We start from the raw sequence: 22,409 nt of genomic DNA, 5'->3' as shown, positions 1-22,409 counted from the left end.
CTTGCATGGGAAGGTGCCGGGTGAAGGGGTGTTGGGGGTGTTTGAGGAATGGACTAGGGTGTCGCGGAGGAAGCGGTCCCTTTGGAATGCTGAAAGGGATGGGGAAGATGTTCTTGGTGGTGGAGGTGGCGGAAATTATTACGGTTATTGTCTCAAGGTTAGCAAGTGTGTGAAGAAGGTGGGGAGTGAACATGTGGTACCGTTCCATGGCACACGTTGGTGCTGCAATGCGCCGCTCTTCTCTTGACAGCCTCAAATTAGTTCATATAATTTACAAACTTCTCGACCCAGAAAACCTAAATTCAGCAAGGCCAGCAGTGGAACTCTATAACTGGGCTTAGTGCCTCGGCTTTAGGTTGGGGAAAAATCCCACCCCTGATTGTTATCTCATGACCCAGCTATTAACTGCATACATAATGGACACCAGGCGAGGACAGGATTAAGTTAGTCTGTGATTCCCTCGGCAGTCAAACATTCAGAGTCAAGGCTCGCATGTGAAAAATGGCTGCCTGGGCGAAGGAGGTGACCAGCACCCGTGGAGCTAAAAGGAATCAGCATCTTCGGGAGAAAGATTGTTGGGAAAAAAAGGAAATTTGAAGATACAACCAGTTTCATCACTAAGATTTCAGTAAAGCATAATGGCAGGCGAGAGAAACTTTTGTAGTTTGCATCAATTATGAAAAAAAAAGCAATACTTTGTTCTTCCAAGCATGGGTTATGTCAAGAGAGCATTTTGAGTTGTATAGTACTTGGGTGAGGTACTGGTGGCTGGAGATATCTAGTAATGGTTGGAGCAATTTGAGTTAATTAATTATCTCAGCATCAAAAGCATATTCAATTAAGCGTGATTTTCCCCCAAAATGTATTGGTACAGATATGTTAATATGTCTAGTGTCAATATTGATACCTGATTTTAGTCTGTTTGTTGATCACCTCTGCATCCCTATTGGCTCAGTCATAACACTCTTGCATTGGAGTCAGAAGGTCATGAGTTCAAACCCCACTCCAGAGACTTGAGTACATAAACTAGGTTGACACTCCAGGGCTGTACTGACGCCGAGAAAGAAACTAAATACAGAATTTGCATTTATATACCTTTCATGAGCTCAGGACATCCCAAAGTGCTTTATAGCCAATGAAGTAATTTTGAAGTGTATTCACTGTTGTAATGTAGGGAACACGTGGCAGTCAATTTGAGCACAGCATTTGACCACAAACAACAATGAGATAAATTACCAGTTAATCTGTTTTAGTGATGCTGGTTGAGGGATAAATATTGTCCAGAGCACACAGAACGCCCTTTCTCTTCTATGAATAGTGCCACTGAATGACGACACCTCTGATGGTGCAACAATCCCTCAGCATTGGACTGAAATGTGAACCTAGATTATGAGCTCAAATCTCTGGAGTGGGGCCTGAACCCACGACCTTCTGACTCAGACACGAGTGCTACCACTGAGTCAAGGCTGACACCCGAGTGACTTGCTGTTGGGAGTGCGAAGGAATAGCCAGGATTCAGAGAAATACACGATACTATGAACAGATTTCTAATTATTAATAAAAGACATACTGGGTTTAAAAGACAAGTCTCAGCAGAAAGGCTGTAAACAGAATACAGGCTTCTGAGAAAAGATCAGTTGATAACAAAGCTGTAAACAAGCTTTGAAATGGGAATTAGTTAAATATTCTAATAAAATGAAAGATTGAAGCAAACCATTGGTGGTTCCGAAAGGTCTACCGTTTGCAACGAACACAATGAAAAGGCCCAGTTTAAGGTGTTACAAACTAACACGTTGAAACAGAAATACAAACATTAAAAGAGGCATGTTCCTATGAAACATGACATCAAGAAAAGAAACATCTGCTGGTCAAATAGTTTTATGTTAAACTTGGAAAACAGGAACCGTAAGATGAAATATGCAACCAATTGAGATAGCTAGAAAGCAAGTAAACACACAGTTAAAGTGGTTTTGATTTACATATAGTAAAAACCATACCAACAAGACTTTGAAGATATAACTTCAATAGATGACACCAAGCAATTGCATTGTGTTTGTATTGAACATGGAGAATAAGGAAAGACACAATGTCTGCAAAAAAGCAGTTACGCCAAAATTAAGAATTGAATGAAGAATCTTTGGTAAGAATGGCATCCAACAGAAACCATAGCTGTCATTGTTTTTATGGTGGTTTTTGGAACACCTAAAAGTAGAGAAATAATTATGCATGCAATAGTTGAATTGATAGCAACATAGAAAGCATTCAAACAGAGGTATCAATAAAGACAACTAGCTAACATCAGCAGAGAACATCAAAGAAGAAGCCAAAGCCAAAAGGGTATAAAAATAAGACCTTTTTTAACAGAACGTCAGAACACGCTGAACGGGCAGGGCATTTCTCAACTTTCCAGAGCCATCTCTAAGTTTTTAACTATGAGTCTCGGGTATATCAAAGTGATTGATTTTTGGTGGATGTTCTGGATTTAGAAATAAGAAATGTAACAAAGTAAAGATTTGAGAATAAGGATCTCTGAGAAATAAGAAATGCAAGCTAATTGTATTTTGAATTGTTAATGTTGCGACTGATTCAGATGTTAACTGAATGCCGGCTCTTAAATAAAACTATATATTTTTAGAATTGTCTCAAAGAGTGAATCTGTATAGACTCACGAACCCACAAATTCTGTGCACTCTTTTGTAAGGAGTTGCAGAATTCTGGGGGATATTCCGGACCCTTATAATATCCGGAAGGTTACAGTCTAGTTCAACTTATTAAAAGTACTATCCGGAGGATGGTAACATCTTTAGTCGTTCCTTTCCTTTAGGGAGAGATAGTCTGAACCTTTAGACCCATTTAAGCGTCTTATGGAATTCGGCTATCTCTAACTTAAGTTGAGGGTGAATGTCTGGGGAATACGTCTGATCTGGGGTAGCCCAAAAGGGCTAGGACTGTAATTATCCCTTTAGGAGGTGCCATCTTTCAGGGGAGGACAGGAACCTATCGACCCTCACAGGAGGAAGTAAAAGATCCCATGGCACTCAAGAAGTACAGGGGAATTCTCTCATTGTCCGAGCCAATTACTGCCAAACAACCGCGCTGGGACTGATAATGAACTATTACAAGTGTGGATCATTTCTTCAGGTTTTAATTATTGTTAGAGATTTTCAAAATGTAACTTTTTTTTTACTTTTCCTTTCTGGCTCTTTATCCAACTTTATTTCCCTCTTTTTATTTTTCTTTCTGTACCAGATTTGACATTGAAGTCATCCACCATAATTTACACTTCCTTCTCAGTCCTTGCACTATTAATTTCACAATCTGATTGGTTAAGGAGATACACAGTTGGTTGTCCTGTTCCCAGACGCTCGGTTTCCCTTGCTGCGCCATTATTAGCTCGCATTTTCAGCAATGCCACACAAAAAAAAAATTAAAAACCTAAACGTGCAAGGACAAATCTAACTATGCACTGCTACAGCAAAATTCAGCCCAATATTCTCTTGTCCAGGAGAAGGCTCTACAACCTCTCCTCGTAGCTCAAATGTGTTAAGCTAACAGTTTGGTTTCCCTTTTCTGCACTGCCTCCAATTATAGGGCAGAACACAATGGATGAATGCATCTTGCATTTATCCACATTAAATACCATTTGCCACACCTCAGCCCATCACTCAACCTCTCCAGATCCTTTGTATTTGGCTTGCCTAGTGTACACCTATTTCCTTTTGCCCCACTATTGGTGGCTGTACCATCAGCCGCCTGAACCTCAAGCTCTGGAATTCCCCCCCTGAACCGCACTGCCCTCTAGATTCCGCTCCTCCTTCAAGACATTTATTAAAGCCCAAGCTTTTGAACAATGTATGTTCATTTATAATTGCCCTTTATATTGGCTGGCTTGTTTTAGATCCACTTTTTTGTAATTAAAGAACAAACATGCATTTATATAGCACCTCTCCCAGTATAAGGACCTCCCAAAATGCTTCACAACCAATTCATTGCTTTTTTTGAAGTGCAGTCATCGTTGTTTTGTAAGAAAACATGGCAGACAATTTATGCACAGCAAGGTCCCACAGACACCAATGTTGACTGCAGCATAAATATTGACCAAGACACTGGGAGAAGACCCCTGCTCTTCCTTGAATAGTAACATGGGTCTTTTATGTCCACTTGAACAGGCAAATAGGGCCTCGGTTTATCATCTCATCTGAAAGACCGGACCCTAGTACTACAATGAAATGTTAACCTGGATTATGTGCGCAAGTCTCTGGAGTGGATCTATAACCGAAGACCATCTGACTCAGGCAAAAGTGCTACTAGTGGGCCAAGCGAACACATTGTGCTGTAGCACTTGTAAATCAGTATTAAATCTCAAAAGGAGATAAATTTCAATAAAATATTTTAAATCTGTGTCCATTGTTTAGCTTTTAGTTGCAAATTTATTTTAGTCTATCCCAATTAAGTAGATTCTGAAGAGCCATAAAGCAGCTCATTTACAGAAGCCTATTGTACAAAGTGGAAAGTGTGCAGCAGATAAACAACCCTCTTTTCTCTTTTGTTTAGACTAATCCATATGTTGCTCATCTAAATGTGCAGGCTTAACATTTTATATAGTTCAGTTAACCTTACAGTGCACGCCATTGTACTGTAGCCTGAACTACTTTTCCAACTGTGTTCAGAGATAATGAAAAGAAATAAAGTTAAAACAATTTGCAACACACAAAGGCACAGAGAGCAGAATGTCCCACATCAGATTACCAGTCTGTACAGATTTAGCTTGGCTCAACTTGGGCAACAGTTGGAACATGCACAATTCACACAGAATCACACAGAATCACAGAATCTACAGTGCAGATAGAGGCCATTTCGGCCCATCGAGCCTGCACCGACACATATCCCACCCTATTCCCGTAACCCCACGTATTTAATCCCCTAACACTAAGGGTCAATTTTATCACAGCCAAATCAACCTAACCTGCACATCTTTGGACTGTGGGAGGAAACCGGAGCACCCGGAGGAAACCCACGCAGACACAGGGAGAATGTGCAAACTCCACACAGACAGTCGCCCGAGGCCAGATTTGAACCTGGGTCCCTGGCGCTGTGAGGCAACAGTGCTAACCACTATGCCACCGTGCCCCCCTTGGTCTCAGTGCCACTGGGATAATGAGGTTGCGGGGACAGAAAGTCAGGGTTCCTGCTCCTGATCATTAGCCAGTGACTCCTGCTGGAAAGTGTTCATTCGTAGCCAAGTTATGATGCCCCTCACAGTTGAATAACCAACACTTACTGTGCTGGCTAATATGTAAAAAATGGCCAAATGGCAAAGCACTGGAGGATTATTTTCTTAGCACTACGGCATGGGTCGAGAGAAGAACATTGGGGAGGACAATAAAGGGTTAATCTGCAACAGTGGAACAATATTGCTAGAAGCTATAGTTCAGTGTAATTTATGAAGATGCCCTTCAGCCTATAGTCTCATTATGTAATGGAATTTAGCTTTTATTCAAATTAGATACTCAATGTGACAACACAAATCCCAAACAGTATCAATTTTGTCAAAATATTGTAGTGACAAAAATGACAACTGCTCCAGCTCCCTATCTGGCAATGAATGCAGCCTATACATTACTGACATAACTGTGAAATGGATACACATACATTGAAGAGCAAGGTGTTAGGTTAATATTTTTTATCCTGTTCAAGGGTAACCATCATTGTTGGTGGTAACTGTGGAAGCAAATGGAAGTGATGTATCACATTACAACCATGTCGGCTTCAGTGAGATTTTGTGCCATTCTGTATTGGTGCAGATAAACTAAATTAACCCAGTAACAGTCATTAACATCCGTTATCACGAATGGCTCCAATTATGACCCCCTACAAATTGCTGAATCCTGCCACATGTCAGGAAGAGATCCTGCAACATCATATCATGATACCAAGGTTACAATCGGGGAGTGACATGGCTTACAGGAACGTGTTTAACTAAGAAATAACACACCTGCCTTCGATTACTCAACGGATGAAGTAAAATAATCCAGGCAGTGCATTCTTTTTCAGTACAGCATTCACTCACACAAGAGATGAATTTTTCTGCAAAATAAAACTGGTCTAGCATCATATTTCTGACTCCTCACTTCTGCCAGTCATGCACCTACATAGCAAAACAAGTTGTAACAGTGTGACAAAAGGAACAGAGAAAAAGTACCACACTCTAAATTCAACAAAAATATTCTAATATGAAACCTCATTAGCAAAAAAAAAATCAAAGAATGCAAGATGGAGTAGAAAAGATTAACAGCAGAATCGAACAGAAATGTTCAAATTATGAAAGGGTTTGAGTGTAATTAGTGAAGATTATTCTACCAGTTGATGAATTGGTAGCGAGGGACCACAGACTGAGGATTAATATTATAAAGGAGGGAGGCAAGAAGAAATCTTCTAATCTTTTGATTAGAATGTGGAATAATTACCACAAGTTATTGAAGCAGAGTGAAAATATTAAAGGTTACGGAAAAATGTGGAGAAATCGGATCAGAGTACTTAGCTCCAGTGGGGGAAATTAGCAGCGGAAAGAGGGGCCAAATGCCTCCCTCGGAGCTGAAGTTTCTATCATTCCATGACATGGACACAAGTAAGCAGCGCGGTGGCTCAGCTTATTGTAAAGTAATCTGAACTCTGAGTCATGTACTATGGCATTCCAATGGATACACAAGAGTAAATACTGTATTATTGGGTTATTATTTTTAGCAGAACGCCCTTCTACAAGCTGCAGAGCCAGCGGGCCAAGTGCTCCAGCAGTAAGGCAACACTGGCAGCAGCAGCTTGATACAAGGAATAGAATTCCATGCCACAAGTGGAAATTTCACACTGCCACACAGCTGAGAGATTCTGACTGGATAGACGATTCATAAGCTTGATCCTGTGGATTACCACATCAGGCCCATCTTTTTTATGCAAGACAAATACAAGCCAATTAGGAAAAGATTTTACAAAGAGAAATAAACAAATTTCAAGTATGAGCTTGGCTCATGGCAGCATTCGCACCTCAAATCAGAAGTCTGCAGTGCTGAAGGAGCGCTGCACTGACATCGCTGCCTTCTTTCAAAGGAAAAATTAAATAGAGGCTCCTTCTGCTTGTTCATATAGACATAAAAGATACCATAGAACTATTTAAAGAACACCACTCAAGAAACAGATTAACTACTCATTCATCTCACTTGCTGTGCCCAATTAGCTGATCTATTTGCGACATAATGGTGACTGCTCTTCAAAACTGGTTGTCAAGCACTTTGAGATGTCTTGAGGCACGAGTACTTTGTTTATTGGAAGATTTGATCAAAATCAACCCCCGCAACCTACGCAAACACTGCAAAAGTACCCCAAGCCAGCTCCCCGCCATTACTGCCCAATGGTCGGCACACCCCTTACATCCACCTGCCAAGGAGCAACTTCAACCATTCTACTTAACTGTACAGATCTATATATTTGCAAAGAAGGACATGGTCCAACACAAGTCATTACTCATCTGAATATGTTAAAATGTGCTTATATCCAAGCATCGTGAGGCTGTCCCCGCCCCCAGTTTCTCCCCTCCTTTCCACATGGTACTAGTCCAGCTGACACAGGCACCCCCCAGTACTTCATCTAAGTGGCCATTTTTCACAAGCAAACCAAGATATTCTATGTGATCACGTCCTTGCTAAAAAGCTACCCAAGTAGTGGTCAAACTAAAACCCATTTTAGAAACAATTCTGGTGCAAGTACTAAAATACCCATTCTGTTGCCAGGTGCACCACAAACCCTATTTAAAAAGGCAACAATAATAGAATAATGCACAAATAAATGAGAACTGATACATTCACAGCTCAAACTATATTATAAGTCTCTCATTTTATATTCATTCTAACTAGGAAATAATTTGAAATGTCCACCATTTACTAACATTTCCTACTTCTGCTATAAATTTGGACTCAAATATCTGGTGCATTACCATAAAACAGTATACTCAAATTATGAGCACCTGATGTGGAATATTAATATTAATCTGCCTTCATATCTACATAACGTAAGAATTAGGAGGAGTAGGCCATTCGGCCCCTCGAGCCTGCTCCGCCATTCAATAAGATCATGGCTGATCTTCTACCTCAACTCCACTTTCCTGCACTATCCCCATATCCAGTGATTCCCTTAATATTCAAAAATCTATTGATCTCTGGCTTGAATATACTCAATGACTGAGCCTCCACAGCCCTCTGGGGCAGAGAATTCCAAAGATTCACCATCCTTTGAGTGAAGGTATTTCTCCTCATCTCAGTCCTAAATAGCCAACCCCTTATTCTGAGACTGTGACCCCTGGTTCTGGACTCCCCAGCCAAGGGGAAACAGCCGCTCAGCATCTCAGTCCTAAATAGCCGACCCCTTATTCTGAGACTGTGACCCCTGGTTCTGGACTCCCCAACCAGGGAAACATCCTCCCAGCATCTACCCCGTCAAGCCCTGTCAGAATTTTCTATGTTTCAATGAGATCACCTCTCATTCTTCTGAACACTGGAGAATATAGGCCCAGTCTACTCAATATATGTTGATGAACCAGTATGGTTACAAGAGTTCCAAACAAACAAGTAAGTTTGCCTCACTAGAAAATTGTGAACACATCAATGCTACACACAATGCATAGGTTTAGACAACACATCCCTTTTCAAAGCTCTACACTACCATTTTTTCTCTCCCTACCTGCTGCCCCCCACCCCAATCACCCTTGCAGAGTTTAGAAGCACAGACAAGTCTCTGCCACTTTATCCAAGCGGCCACTGTTCAGGTAGAACCCCAGACAATGAATGCTGTGGGAATATCAGAGCTGATCTAGATTCTGTCCTCACTGGATATCCACATGCACCGATTAGTAATCAGGAGTGGGAATCCTGATTGAATTCCACCCCCCCAATCTCAGAAGTGCAGATGCCAATTGTAGCAAACCAACTGACACTCAGAGGTGCTAATTTGACACAGCCCAGGGATGGTGCCTGGGGCCATTCTGGTCAGTGTGGCTTGGCCATAATGCAAAATACTACAGCATTACTACTGCTGAAACATAGGATTTCACAAAGTGTACAGGTTTAGCTAACACACCCCTAAAATGTATTTCAGAAACAATTCTACCAGTACATGCACTGTGTATGATAGATAGATATATATCTCCACCTGGCCAAGGTACTGGGGGAACTTTACCCCAACAAGAGTTGGTACCTTCAGGAAGAAAAGGGAAGGAAATCAGAAAAATGCAATTTAGGTCTCAATTTAAAAAAATAAACAGAGGTGAAAAATCAAGGCTAATCTTGGTGGATGCTACCAAGACTAAAAAATAGGAAGATGAAAAGATCTTATAAAAATGTATTACCAAAACACATATGTAATAAATATATAATAAAATACATATAATGCAGCACAGTTATATGATAATTTTATTCAGAGCTGATGAACAGACAATCTGGTACTTTATATTCAAGTCCAGTGTTAAGCCCTCAATGTTACACAGGTCATAATTCATGTTTCCTACTCCGCTCCAAGAGAGAAATCTTACATAAAATATGCTGCCTTTGTATGACTTCCAACGACAGTCTACTTATGTGATTGCACTCAAACGAACAAAGCTGTCCATAGAGTGCCTCAAGACTTCCTCCCACGCTTTAGAATTGCAAAGTCTTAGCTGAGCAATTCCACTGCCGAGATCATTCTTAGAATGAAGTCCCTCTGTGTACTGTCATAATATCTTCATAAGTTGTCCCACCCCCCGAAACCCATTTTACAAATTTTTGCAAAACTGCACTTTAATTTTTTCAAATACACACACATTCTGGAATGCCTGCAAGCCCTAGTTGTCATAGAAACAGAACTCTTCAAGATAAATCATTTTTTCCTCTCCTTTTCTCTTCTCCCACCCCCAATCAAAGACACTGACTTGCTCGGTTTTGGGTCCACTGGCGCTTCTCCAGTACCCAAGTTGCCATTCTTCATGTGTGTGCTAGACACTGACTGTCAGCAAGCTATCCAACCACGAAGGACATCACACCCAAGCCCACTCCTGTCCTCACACAACAGCCACACACAAGCACTGTCAAAGAGAGGTCACTGGATAGCAGTTACGAGCAGGAATTTTGGCTGATTTGGTTATGGCACAGGCTGTCCCTCCCGCAAACATCACCACAATAGCCATTCGGCATATCTTTCTCTCTCACTTCCACTATTGCCTGAAAGTAACTAGCACAGAATTAAACGTTTCAATTAAAAAAAGCTGTCAATACATTGAAATTAAATTACCACACAATGTGGCAAATGGGTTTCTTTACAAAAAGAACCAATGAGAAACCAACAGTTTAGTGAATGGCAGCCAATCAGATACACCAGTGGATTTTGTTTTCCTACCTCTACTGAATAAACTTATGCTGCACCATGGCTCCACAGCCACCAGCAATCTTCCAATACTTCATCCAACTGGTCATGAGACTGGGGTTGTTTTCTTTGGAACAGAGGAGACTAAGGGGAAACTTAATTGAGGTGTATAAAATTATGAGGGGTCGAGATAGAGTGGATAGGAAGAACCTATGTCCCTTAGCAGAGAGATCAATAATGGCGGGAGTGGGGGGACATAGATTTAAAGTAATTGGTAGAAGGATTAGAGGGGAGTTGAGGAGAATTTTTCACCCAGAGGGTGGAGGGGGTCTGGAACTCACTGCCTGAAAGGGCAGTAGAGGTAGAAACCCTCATTGCATTTAAAAAGTACTTGGATATTCACTTGAGATGCCGTAACCTACAAGGCTACGGACCAAGAACTGGAAAGTGAGATTCGGCTGGATAGCTCTTTTTCAGCCTGCACAGACACGATGGGTCGAATGGCCTTCTTCTGTGCTGTAAATGTCTATGATTCTATGAGTTCAGTGTGACTATTTGACCATGGGGAAACATCATAGCCAACCTCAATTCGATCCTCACCCAACATCCATATAGATATTTTACAGAAGGAGTTAACTGTTGGATGGAAATCAGGAGCAACGACGCTAATTTTCTATAAGTCAAGGTAGGTACTAAGGCCAACCATATCACCCCAACTGCTGATCCGGCTGAAATCAGGGACTAAACCTAAACTGTTTAGCTTAGTACAATAAGCTGTGAATTTTTCATCTTAGCCACCAGTTACTAATTTATGGGTTGAAGTTAACTGCTATACTTTTTCATTACCCAGAGGCATGGTATGAAAGTGCAGATGCTTTAAGTTTGAAACGTCCAGGCAACCAGCAAGTAAACAGAGCTTGGATGCTTCACTTGTGACAAAATTATACCACCGCCTCCCTATAAACCCTTAACATGAACGCTGAAACACCGCAGGGCTGTGCTTCTGGAGGAACGCTATTTTAGAAACACTTCCAAGATCAAAGCGTTCAAAAAAAATTCAGTGATAAACATCGCAATCGACTGGCTTGAAATCGGTCGTGCATTTTCAAATTAATAAACTGACAGGTTGTCAATGTTAAAAAAATATTAAAAATACGATTGCGTCTGATAATTTGGGATATAGAAAGGTTTTATAACCAGTCTCTCTTTTCCCCCCCATTTAGATAATAAAATACAATTATTTGTCCTAAAAACAAAGCATCTTTCCGGTTTCCCGTTCCCAATTTCCTTCTACACAGGAAAAAGTTGCATTCAAATTTGAATGCATTCGAATTTGCTGACTAGCGAATACCAAGTTAAAAGTCTAATCGATTCCACAGCAGCAAACATTAAAAAAACTTGTTTTTTATCCTTTTACATAAACTTGCTTATGGGGAAAGGAGTCGGGGGGGGTTGCATTGACGCCACATTCCCAGCCACACTGTTCACGCTGCTGCAGTGAGTGAGTTGCACTGTTGGTGCTGGGCAGCGCCAGCTGAGTGACACTGGCAGCACCCGGGGCGCGAGCTCATTCCTCCACACCGAAACCCCCGGCCCGGCCCAGCCCGGCCCGCTGCACCGCCTTACCTGACTCGCTTTGTAAAACTGCTTCTTCAACCCAGCCACCGACATCCTCGCACACTTTGAACGGACGACAATTTTTTTTAAAAACCCACAACAGGCGGCTGTTTTTAATTATTATTTCCTTCTCTCTCTCTCTCCTCTTGTGTTAAACAAGCGCCGACGGATCCCAGCTCCCAACGCTCTGTCAGGGATCTTACATGGCAACCGCAGCTACTTCCGGCAGCGCAACAAGGAGCGCCACCCGCCGGCAGGGAAGGATTAAAGGCTGAACGGCTGGCCTGGTCCTCCGGACACAGCGCCCACTGCCGTACCGTCTACAGATACAGCGCCACCTATCGCCCTGGAAGACAGGCATTCTCCTCTCTTTGTGAGCTCCTTGGGATTTACTCTGAACAAAATAGTCCTTCGAAGGTGTCAATCTTCGTGGCTATTGCTCAGGAAGGTAAAAAGGTAAGTGGTCGGAATCTGTAAGCGTAGATATTATTTTTCTTTTTCGTTATTAAGAAACCCAAAAGGGAAGGGCCTAGGTCTCCTAGTTCAGGACCTCCTGAAAGTTGAAAAGGTGAGGTGAGTCAAAAAAGTTTAAGTTGGAGGGGAGATTAACTGCAAGTCTGTTTAAATGTATTGAGTGAATATATATTATCCTTATAAGTATGGGAAAAGTGAAAACCGGTTTTAATTTTACGCAAGGGAGTTGCCCTCCAAAAGCAGCAGACCTAACAGACCCATCTTTGATACTCTAAACTTGAGGTTTGCATCAGGGTTTTCTGTCTTGCTTTTTGGGAGGGCCAGAGGAGGAGAAGTTTTTTTTCTGTCGCGCAAGATTGAAATGTGGGTCAACAATGCCCTTAAATGAGTGTAGCACACACTACATTCAGGAGAAGGGTTGCCTCTTTTTTTTAAAACCATTTATTTTTAACCTCCATTCCATTGCAGTACAAACTGATCCTTAAGCTCTGCTACTGGCAACGGGAAGGTACGCAAGAGCCGGTCAGAGTAACTCAGTAGCCAATTTTTGCTGTTTTCTTGTGGGCCACTACCTTGCTGCTGCTCAGCCACTTTGCTTTTTTTTCTTCTCCCCTCATCCAAATGCATTGCTCGATGCTGGGGCATCTTTCCATTGACAGCAGCAGCAGGACTCCAGACCCCCACCTAAGTGCTGATTCTGCATGTTTGAGCCGAGGTGGAAAATGTCAGTAGGCTATTAAACTGTGAGGTGCCATCTTATGCGAGTCCAGACCTCTCCATAAATGCAGTTTCCAGCAAGGTTCACAGTCCTTAGGTTGGAGCACTCGGGGGAAATTTTAAACAATTACCCTGCCTGAGATTAACTAACCCAGCTCAGACAAGAGTTAAGTGTGGGGCCTTCCTAGTTTGTATGGTCATTCCTTAATTTATTCACATTCACCAAGAACAGAGGAGATTACGGGGTGATTTGATAGAGTTGTTTAAAATTATGAAGGTATGGGACAGGGTAGATAGAAACAGACTGTTTCTAGTGTTTGAGGAGTCTAGAACAATTGGGCAGATATTGATTTAAATGTTGTGGCGGAGCCACTAAGGGACTCTGATCAATTGTATATAATTCCCTTTAATAATATGTTAGCTACAGCCTGAGTCTGTATCTTTGTTTTCACTGTTTACATGTACAGATCACTTTAATAGCACGGGTAAACGCGATGACGTCACGCCGTTCATCACGTGATACCCCACCGGCGGGAAAAACGTGATGATGTCATGACGTCAGCCACGGGACCGCCCAAGCAGTCCTCGTGGAGTCTCCGAACTGACTAGACCTATATTCGATGTTCTCCTGTAGTTATCCGTTAAACTCTGTTAGTTTTCATTAAACCTCGTTTATTTGATCGCCTGAGTGGACCTCAGTCTTTTGATAGGAACTAGACATTCCTACAATGTAAGAGATTTAGGACAGAGAGCAGGGGGAATGTTGTTACATAGAAGGTTGTGTGGCCATGGAATATACTACCAAACTTAGTGATGGAAGCAAGAGACCATGTCAGTGTGTAAGAATAGGTTAGATAGGTGGCTGAAGGATAAAGGGATATGGGAACAAGGTGGCCACATGGGATTAGGACATCTGCTCATGTTGAGGAATGCACCGACACAGACTGGATGGGCCGGTCAGCCTGTTTCCATATTGTAATTTCTATGTCATGTGCTTGATGCTGGAAACTGAGGACTACTGTGAGCATTTTATCACTTTGTGGTGCTGTGTTTAGTTAAAATTATATCATATCTTCAGGGGTGTTTAAAATCAATTTTTACTGATTTTCTTTTTACGCTGTTAAATTTCCAGATTTTTATGGGGTGGTGAATCAGCAAAATCTGATTTCCTTCTGAATTTGAGGAAAAAAACCTGAAAGTTCCCATTGTTTTCTTATCAAAGATTAGGTCTGCAGATTTCACACCCTATGCCATGTCAGGACGCATGTTGTCAAGCCTTGATAATTACTACATCCATGTTATTATCAAAATGAATACATTGCATATAATAATCGCAATGTGCGAGTTACAGCCCATACTGTAAAATTTAATTTTAGCACCAACGTTTTTTATTTCAATTAGATGTTAAAAATATTAATGCTTCCTGATACTATGGTGGTGATGTGCTACTTTGAGTGTTAATTTAAGCAGTAAACACTTTGCAGCACAAAAACAATCAATGTATTTCACTGCTAAAATAACAGTATTTAGTGATCATAAAAAGTTGTATTACCGTAGAGGCCCATGAAAGTGGTATCTAGTAACTGTGTGAATAATTGTTAGTTGTCATTTAGCTTAACTATACCTTGTTAGTCCCTTCCTTGTTTCCTGACAATTTAGTGATGTTCAAAATAAAAAATAGCTTTTTCTGTTTTACTCGAAATTTAGCCTGTTTTATGGGGTCAAATCTCCCTCTTTCCCCCCCCCCCCCCAACCTATTTTGTCCCTAGTTCTTGATTTAAAAAGTAAAAAACTGAAAAACACCTTGTGGGCAAAAAGCGATGGGAAAAACTGACTTTAAAGGCCCTTAACTTTCATTATCACTGGCTTGATGGCTTACTTGCTTCTTGTTAGGGGTATTCATAACATGGGAATCCTAAAATTAACTAACAGTAACTTTTAAAGGATGAGTCAATACCTGAAATGCTAATCTGTCTTTTCTCTATTTAGATGCTGACGGACCTGCTGTGTATTTCCTACATTTTCTGTTTTTTATTTTCAATATTAGCAGTTTGCATCTTTTTATTCTTGCATTTTAAGTATCCTGTCATGAACCGATATTCCTGTCATAGATGGTGTTGCGTGTTTATGTACCTTTTTATGTACGTTGTTAATAAAATGTACACTGCACACATTAAAGCTGCAGTGACCACCGGTGATCATTTTTTGAGAATGTAGGGTGCCACTGAGGAATTGTTTGTGGATTCATTTTCTTATCCCCCCCCCCCCACCACCCCCTCTCTCCTGAAGGCATTGAATCCTTGCTGGGGTTTGGTTCCACAGGTACTAGGTGCCTTTCTTTAGCTCAACTGAGTGGCCTTTATCAAGTGTGAGCCTTGACAGTTGAATGCAGATAGAAATAAAACCAAGACTGATCTTGTCCTCATCCTGATATCCACATGTGCACTTTCCACATTGGGTAGCAATGAGGAGTGGGAACCTTGGCTGATTTTACCTTCTCTAACTTATGGACACTGAGAGCCATTGCAGTGTCCCTCAGCTGAGATCATCTAGCTCAGCACAAACCAGGGATTGAACCTGGAACCTTGCTGGTCTATACGGCTCAGATACACACGAGATAAAATCACAGCGCCATTGGCAGCCTAGAGCTGTTTTTATTGCGTGCATCAAGTCTGTGAATATTTAATTTATGGGAACATAAATAAGAATTGAGTTTTCTCTTTTAAAAATGTAACGGACATAGACATTTTCAAGATCCATTTTAAATGTAGACAGTGCCCCTTGTAGGACAATCAGATTATTACATACAAAATAACAACAGAAAATGCTGGAAAAACTCAGCAGGCCAGGCAACATCCGTGGAGAGAAAATAGAGTCGACGTTTTGGGTCAAACCCTTTGTCAAGACTGAAGGCCAGGCTGGGAGAGAACAAAAGAGAAGTGAAGAGACATTAAGAGGTATTCAAAACGAGACGAGATAGTGATAGGACTAGCGGAGACAAAAGACGGCTCTAGATTAGGCGTGAAATGCGCTGGCAGAATGGGAGACAGCTCTTCACTTCTCTTTTGTTCTCTCCCAGCCTGGCCTTCAGTCTTGGCAAAGGGTTTGACCCAAAACATTGACTCTATTTTCTCTCCACGGATGTTGCCTGGCCTGCTGAGTTTTTCCAGCATTTTCTGTTGTTATTTTGGATTTCCAGCATCTGCAGTATTTTGCTATCATATTATTACATACAAACACTACCTGGACAGTCATAGCCTTGAAACAAAGGGGATAATTTTAACTTTGGGCGATATTGGTTCAGCTGCCTGTTATACACCCCGACCGATTATATTTTCCATTGAAGCAAGGGAGATCGGGCGGGGTGTATAATGGGAGGCCAATTCGATATCCCCCATTTTACACCCTCGCTCAATATTAAAATTACCCCCAAAGAGTCTCACCAAATGAATGCAAAAAAATGGTTCTGTTTACAACATTCCAGTGAAGCAGACTGTGGTGGAAAGTGCATGTGCTGTGTTAGTGGGAAATGGTGTTTATAATACTGCTATCTAAATCGTGCCTTTCAAGTTGAATTGTCTCAATGTACTCTGCACAATGAATTACTTTTTGAAGTGCAGTAACTATTGTTCTGGAGGTAAACATGCTGTTCATTCCTTCCCAGGATTGTCCCACAAATAGCCATGAGATGAATCTATTAATCTGTTCTAGGGTGGTTTTGCTTGAGGGAAGAATGTTGGCTCAAACACATTTGAAATCCCCCCCCCCGTTTTTCAGTTGGTGCTGTGGCATCTTTAACTTCCAGCGGCACCACTGGACCAGCCAGAGGCGATTTTGGTTTCACATCTCAATCACAGTGCCTCACCTCTGACAATGCATCACTCCCTCAAGTACTGAGTGTTGATCTAGGCTAAAGCCTTGTTTTGGGGCTTTTTTAAATTCGTTCCTGGGATGTGGACGTCGCTGGCAAGGCCAGCATTTATTGCCCATCCCTAATTGCCCTTGAGAAGGTCACGGTGGTGAACCGCTGCAGTCCACCTGGTGAATGTACTCCCACAGTGCTGTTAGGGAGGGAGTTCCAGGATTTTGAGCCAGCGATGATGAAGGAACAGCGATATATTTCCAAGTCAGGATGGTGTGTGACTTGGAGGTGGTGGTGTTCCCATGCGCCTGCTGCCCTTGTCCTTCTGAGTGGTAGAGGTTGCAGGTTTGGGAGGTGCTGTTGAAGAAAGGTACGAGCCTTCTGACTTAGAGGTAAGAGTAATACCAAATTAGCCAAGCCGACAAATGTTAAGCCCTTAAGTTTTGTTACAGGTATTTGTTTGTTACAGTTGTAATGGATGCAGTCAGTGAATTCACTTAAAATAAACAGCAATGTTATTTTTTCCTGACTTTTTTCTCTTACTTTCCTGAAGGTGCTGACTCTATTGGCTGTATACTTCCCAGGCTCTCTCGTACCTCTACCAGTATGATGCTTTGTGTGGAAGCCTAGACAGTGAGTATCCAGCTATTCAACCACAGAGGATATTCTAACTGAACACAATTTTCACACAATTTTGTCCTTGCCCAATATACTCACACTTCCAGCAGGAATCACTGGATAATGATCAGGAGTGGGAATCCCCAACGGGTTTATTTCCTCCCTAACCCTGCAGCATTGTCCATTGCTACAGGGGGCAGGGCGTTTTCCCACTAAGTTTTTGAAGCATCCCCTTATAGTAATAACCTAACCATTATTTTATAATGAATTTGGATTTTCATGTATCGTTGGGGGTGGGGGGCTTTTCATGGAACCCGAGGAAACTATAGGTTTTTAAAGGTTTATATAGAAGCCACAGTTGCTCGGCAAAAATGAGCTCATTTGTATTCTAGAGATGATGCCAAAGTTCATGCAATCAAAAATATAAATGGAGCATATTTCTGTTGGAAAAAATATGTGGAGCTTTGGCGGTTACCCAAGCTGTACATTATCTGTAATCTACATCTAATGCTTCAGTCAAAGAACTGCAACATTTAAAAGGCACTGAGGATGAGAGAAGAGGCTGCAGAGTTTATTGTTTTCCTTTATTCGACAAAATTTATAAGACAGTTTATTGGTATTTGGCCACGCAAAACATGAATCTGTCCATCACCGAGGAGACCCTGACCCGTGATTTACAGAGGATGAAGTCCTACTTCGGCCAAACCCACAAAAGACCGTCACCTCCACATTCTACCTCAACACCCATCAAGCAAACCAAGCTTTGAAAGTCTCCTTTTGTGGCGCAGAGGTAAACCTTGTCAAAAAACCCTCCTATTTAGGAGTTACACTCGATCGTACCCTGTCGTATAGACAACATCTCCAGAACCTTGGAAATAAACTAAATGGTAGGGTCAACTTGATCCAGAAACTTGCCGGATCCACACGGGGAGCAGACGCTCAAACCCTCCATACGGCAGCACTCGACCTGGTGTACTCTACAGTGGAGTACTGCTCTCCGGCATGGCTATCAAGTCCGCATGTCAAATCCGTTGATGTCCAACTGAATTCTACTGTGAGAATTATCACCGGTATGCTTTTATCGACACCAACACCTTGGCTGTCCGTGCTTGCAAACATCGCACCACCACACCTATGCCGTGAATATGCAGTCTCCAGAGAATACATCCGCTACACCAGCAAAGACATGCCGATCCAGGCCGACTTGAACAACCTACCACCAGCCTGTCTCAAATCTAAAAGGCCATTTGGACCATCGCCGAAGCCCTTCAGCGATCTTCCCACCGCCTTGATAACAGATGGTGAAATGCTTGGAAGAACTGTGACATACGGAATGGATTCCTTATAGAAGACCCCACAGTACAACCTGAAGGATCAAAACTTCCTCGCAAACAGTGGGCAACCAGAAACCGCCTCAGAACCAGTCATGGTAGATGCTGCCACCTTCTCCATAGATGGAAGATTAAAACTTCCCCATCATGAGACTGTGGAGCTCCTAATCAGACCCTGGAGCATATCATTGAGCACTGCCCTCAGAGGAAATTCGCAGGCAGCCTACAAGATATCCACGCTGTTACACCGGAAGCTATGGCCTGGATATCTGACTTGGATATTGATTTGCTTTGCTACTACCATACGAAAGAAGGTATTTGCATTATCGATTTATTCATAGTTATTTGTTCTTGCAAAAGAATTCTATATTTTATATTAATAATAGATTCCACTAGTGCTGTGCTAGGGCATTGAGGACAATCCTGTCTATTCAAAGCGCAAAAATTGTGAAGCTAGCCTTGGTTACCTGGTGCAGTACCGTAGCCAAACATCAGTCTGGAAATCTGCTGTATGAGGCTCGCACACTTCAAAGACAACAGAGTGTTAACAGTAGAAGATGGGCATTGTCACAGAAAAGCCAAACAGTGACAGTTGGCATATGGACTACAATGGCGAGCTGTTCATGTGGCCATCCATGTCCATTGCACATTGCTTAATGGCACCATTTCTGCAAACGCTGCTAACTGTTTCCTATACATGTGTCTCCTGATCACCTTTGTTTCAGAAAGACTTCTATAATATCATTGTACAAGTGGAATTTGTTACTACTTCGCAACTTTCCTTATTCATTTTTAGAAGGATGCTGGTCGAGTCAATGTCATGTTTTTTTGTGGTAATTAGTGAAGTCAGTAAACCGACTGATTGATATAGTTTGCCATACTGTGAATTTAAGTGCAAATCTAATTGCCAGTATTCAAACTCGGGACCAGGAAAGGTTCATTGAGCCCTATAAGCATGTGTCTTTATCATTGATCTCAACCCCATCCAGCCACATTCCCATGTTAGGCTTGAAGCACATATATGATTAGGATCCCTACCTCTCTGGTTTTCAACCAATTTGTGAGTTGACTACTCAGAAATTCTGATAAAGTAAATTCGCCATTCTTTGTTTATATATAAAAAAGGTGCTCCCTCCTATTTTAAATGCTGCTGTGTCTCGTTATGCAGACACAGTACAGCAATTATTAAGGTTTTCAATTTTCATCAGAACTCAAATGGTCCTTTGTACTGTTTTGGACTTTGGAAAGAGCGACGACCCAATATGTAATTGTGATGGTTTATTACTGCATTACAAAGTTGTTACCGGGGCTTCTGTCCCAAGTTACCAGTAACTGCTTCAAACCTATTTACTAGATCATCCAGTTTGAACAGATCTTCACTAACTGGGAGAAATGTCTCCATTTATAGCTACTTATAGCCAAATTATAAATGTATGTATAAAGAACACATTTCCAGTTTTGCTATAATTAGTGAACAGTGGATATCTTCCCCTAATATTCCTTCGCCCGTGTGGAGCATAAACACCAGCATGGACCAGTTGGGCCAAATGGCCTGTTTCTGTGCTGTACTTTCTATGTAATCATTTTGAGTATGGTACTCTCAAGTAATTTGGAATATTCGGCCACTTTAAAATACAAGTATTTTGACAGCTGTGGTCACCAAGGCACAATTTACTCCCTGGAGGCAATGCAGAGCTGATTCATGAGACTGATCCTTACTGAGTTATGGGGAAAATACTGATGAAACTTGGGCCCTTCAGCTTCAAAAGGTGGAAACTAAGCGGGGGGTGCCATAGAGGTATTTAAGATAGTAAAAGGTAAATCTGGAACACTGCTTCAAGTTAAACGCGACAGTAAGACGAGGAGTTGCAGGTTCAAACTGATGAAAGGCACATTTAGGACTGGTGCCAAGAAGTTCTTCTCCACAACTAATGGAATGGGCTTGCAGCTAAGATAGTGGAGACAAAAATCTAGTCATTTAATGTAAGGTCAAAACTTTGCTATTATCAGGCACTGACAAACCTGCTGTGTGTTTTACCATTTTCTCTTTTTATTTCAGGCTCCCAGCATTGGCAATTTTTTTCTTTTAATCTTGGAAGAGGACTTTACAGCTATAATTTTGAATAACGTTTCCTCAATTGGTTTTGAGTATGTAGCCAGTTTAAAATTCAAATGCATTCATCAGCATGAATAAGTAAAAATTAACAAGTGTCTGTTCAGTGCATGCTAGTTACTTCCAAAGTTGAGTTCATTGGAGTCCAAATGTTTCCCAGTATATTGCAAGTGTATTCCAGTACTATATTTTCCAACAAGGAAACATCTCTGCAATGGTAAGTGGCACAGGGAGACCTAAAGTGGTCAGAAGTTCACTCAACGGGTCTGTGTGCAGCTCAATCTTATACTTTGCCAGCTACTGTACTGCTCTACCATATGAACTAGGAAGGGCCCAAGTTTCATCCACAGTCGGTGTTGGGTTACTGATCTTAACTGGGGCAGCAATAAGGGTGCTAAAATTGGCCTCGGCACCCATGGTTTAGAGAGGGGAATTTCAGACAGGGTTCCTGATCCTGATCACTATCTAGTGTCCCATGTTACAAACTGTGTCTGCATATGGATGTTGAGTGAGAACGTGATTGGGCTAAGTTGTGACAGGCTACCCCTGTAAGTAGCCACTAGAACAAGCGTGATAGATGAGCAGGACTTAATATGGCACGGGATACCTACAGCAGAATTTTACATTAACTTTAGATATTCTAAGGATTTTTTTCCTCCTAATTTTCTCCCCTCCTCTCCTAAAGGTGCCAATTCTTCATGTCCGCCCAGACAGTGAGTGGCAGCAGGCGATTCAATTTTTACTTCTGTGCCTGGACAAAGGATTACATCAACAGAACTCACGTGATCCTTTGTCCAGTTTTGGACGGGGGGGGAGGGAAGAGAGAGGGTGAGCAACCCAATTTCTAATTCTGATGGTTTATGTTGCACTTTTAAGTAGCCAACAGTAGAGACATTTCACCCAGTCAGTGAAGAACTGTTGAAATTGGCTGATCTACTGAATAGGTTTCAAGTAGTAATCACTGTCATTTGGCCCAAGCACCCTCATGTGACCGCTTTGCAATGGGTTCAGAAAAGCAGATTGCATCTGACCAATTTACTGCTATCTTTACGGAGGTTGCGGATCTGATATATCAGGGTGAGGCAGTGAACTTTATCTGCCTGGATTTCAGTAAGACAATTAACACTAATCTACATAGAAATTTGACTTGTAAGGAGTGTGCTCATGGGATAGCTGGCAAAGTATTCGACTGAACTGATATATGGCTACAAGTCAGCATAGGGTGGTGGTGCGTGGGGACGTGTCAGTGAGACTAGTGCCAGTAGAGTCCCATAGAGATCAGTATTCGGGC

At 41.8% G+C, this 22,409-nt stretch overlaps 2 protein-coding genes across 6 annotated transcripts in view; one reads left to right on the top strand and one right to left on the bottom strand.

Annotated features, from left to right (window-relative positions):
- LOC147108315 (endophilin-A2-like) overlaps positions 1-12,241 on the bottom strand; it is a 148,387-nt gene extending 136,146 nt beyond the window's left edge. For 2 of the 3 annotated variants that reach the window (XM_086004899.1, XM_086004900.1), the window contains exon 1: positions 12,013-12,241. In XM_086004899.1, the coding sequence (XP_085861025.1) occupies positions 12,013-12,057 (45 nt within the window). In that variant the 5' untranslated portion in view covers positions 12,058-12,241. The remainder of the gene's footprint in view (positions 1-12,012) is intronic. The other variant, XM_086004902.1, reaches the window with a different exon arrangement.
- Positions 12,242-12,328: 87 nt separating this feature from the next.
- The window catches only part of chaf1a (chromatin assembly factor 1, subunit A (p150)), a 75,689-nt gene continuing 65,608 nt past the window's right edge, over positions 12,329-22,409 (top strand). Inside the window, exons 1-3 of one of the 3 annotated variants that reach the window (XM_086004892.1) lie at positions 12,329-12,459; positions 17,610-17,689; positions 21,065-21,153. The gene's annotated coding sequence lies outside the window, so the exon portion shown is untranslated. Of the gene's footprint in view, positions 12,460-17,609; positions 17,690-19,054; positions 19,320-21,064; positions 21,154-22,409 lie in introns of those variants that run through there. The other 2 variants (XM_086004894.1, XM_086004893.1) reach the window with 2 other exon arrangements.

The sequence above is a fragment of the Somniosus microcephalus genome, chromosome 13, assembly GCF_052327205.1.
Source record: "Somniosus microcephalus isolate GS21.2 chromosome 13, FLI_Smic_1.0, whole genome shotgun sequence".
In the NCBI taxonomy this organism is placed as follows: domain Eukaryota; kingdom Metazoa; phylum Chordata; class Chondrichthyes; order Squaliformes; family Somniosidae; genus Somniosus; species Somniosus microcephalus.
This window is presented reverse-complemented; position numbering and strand designations above follow the sequence as displayed.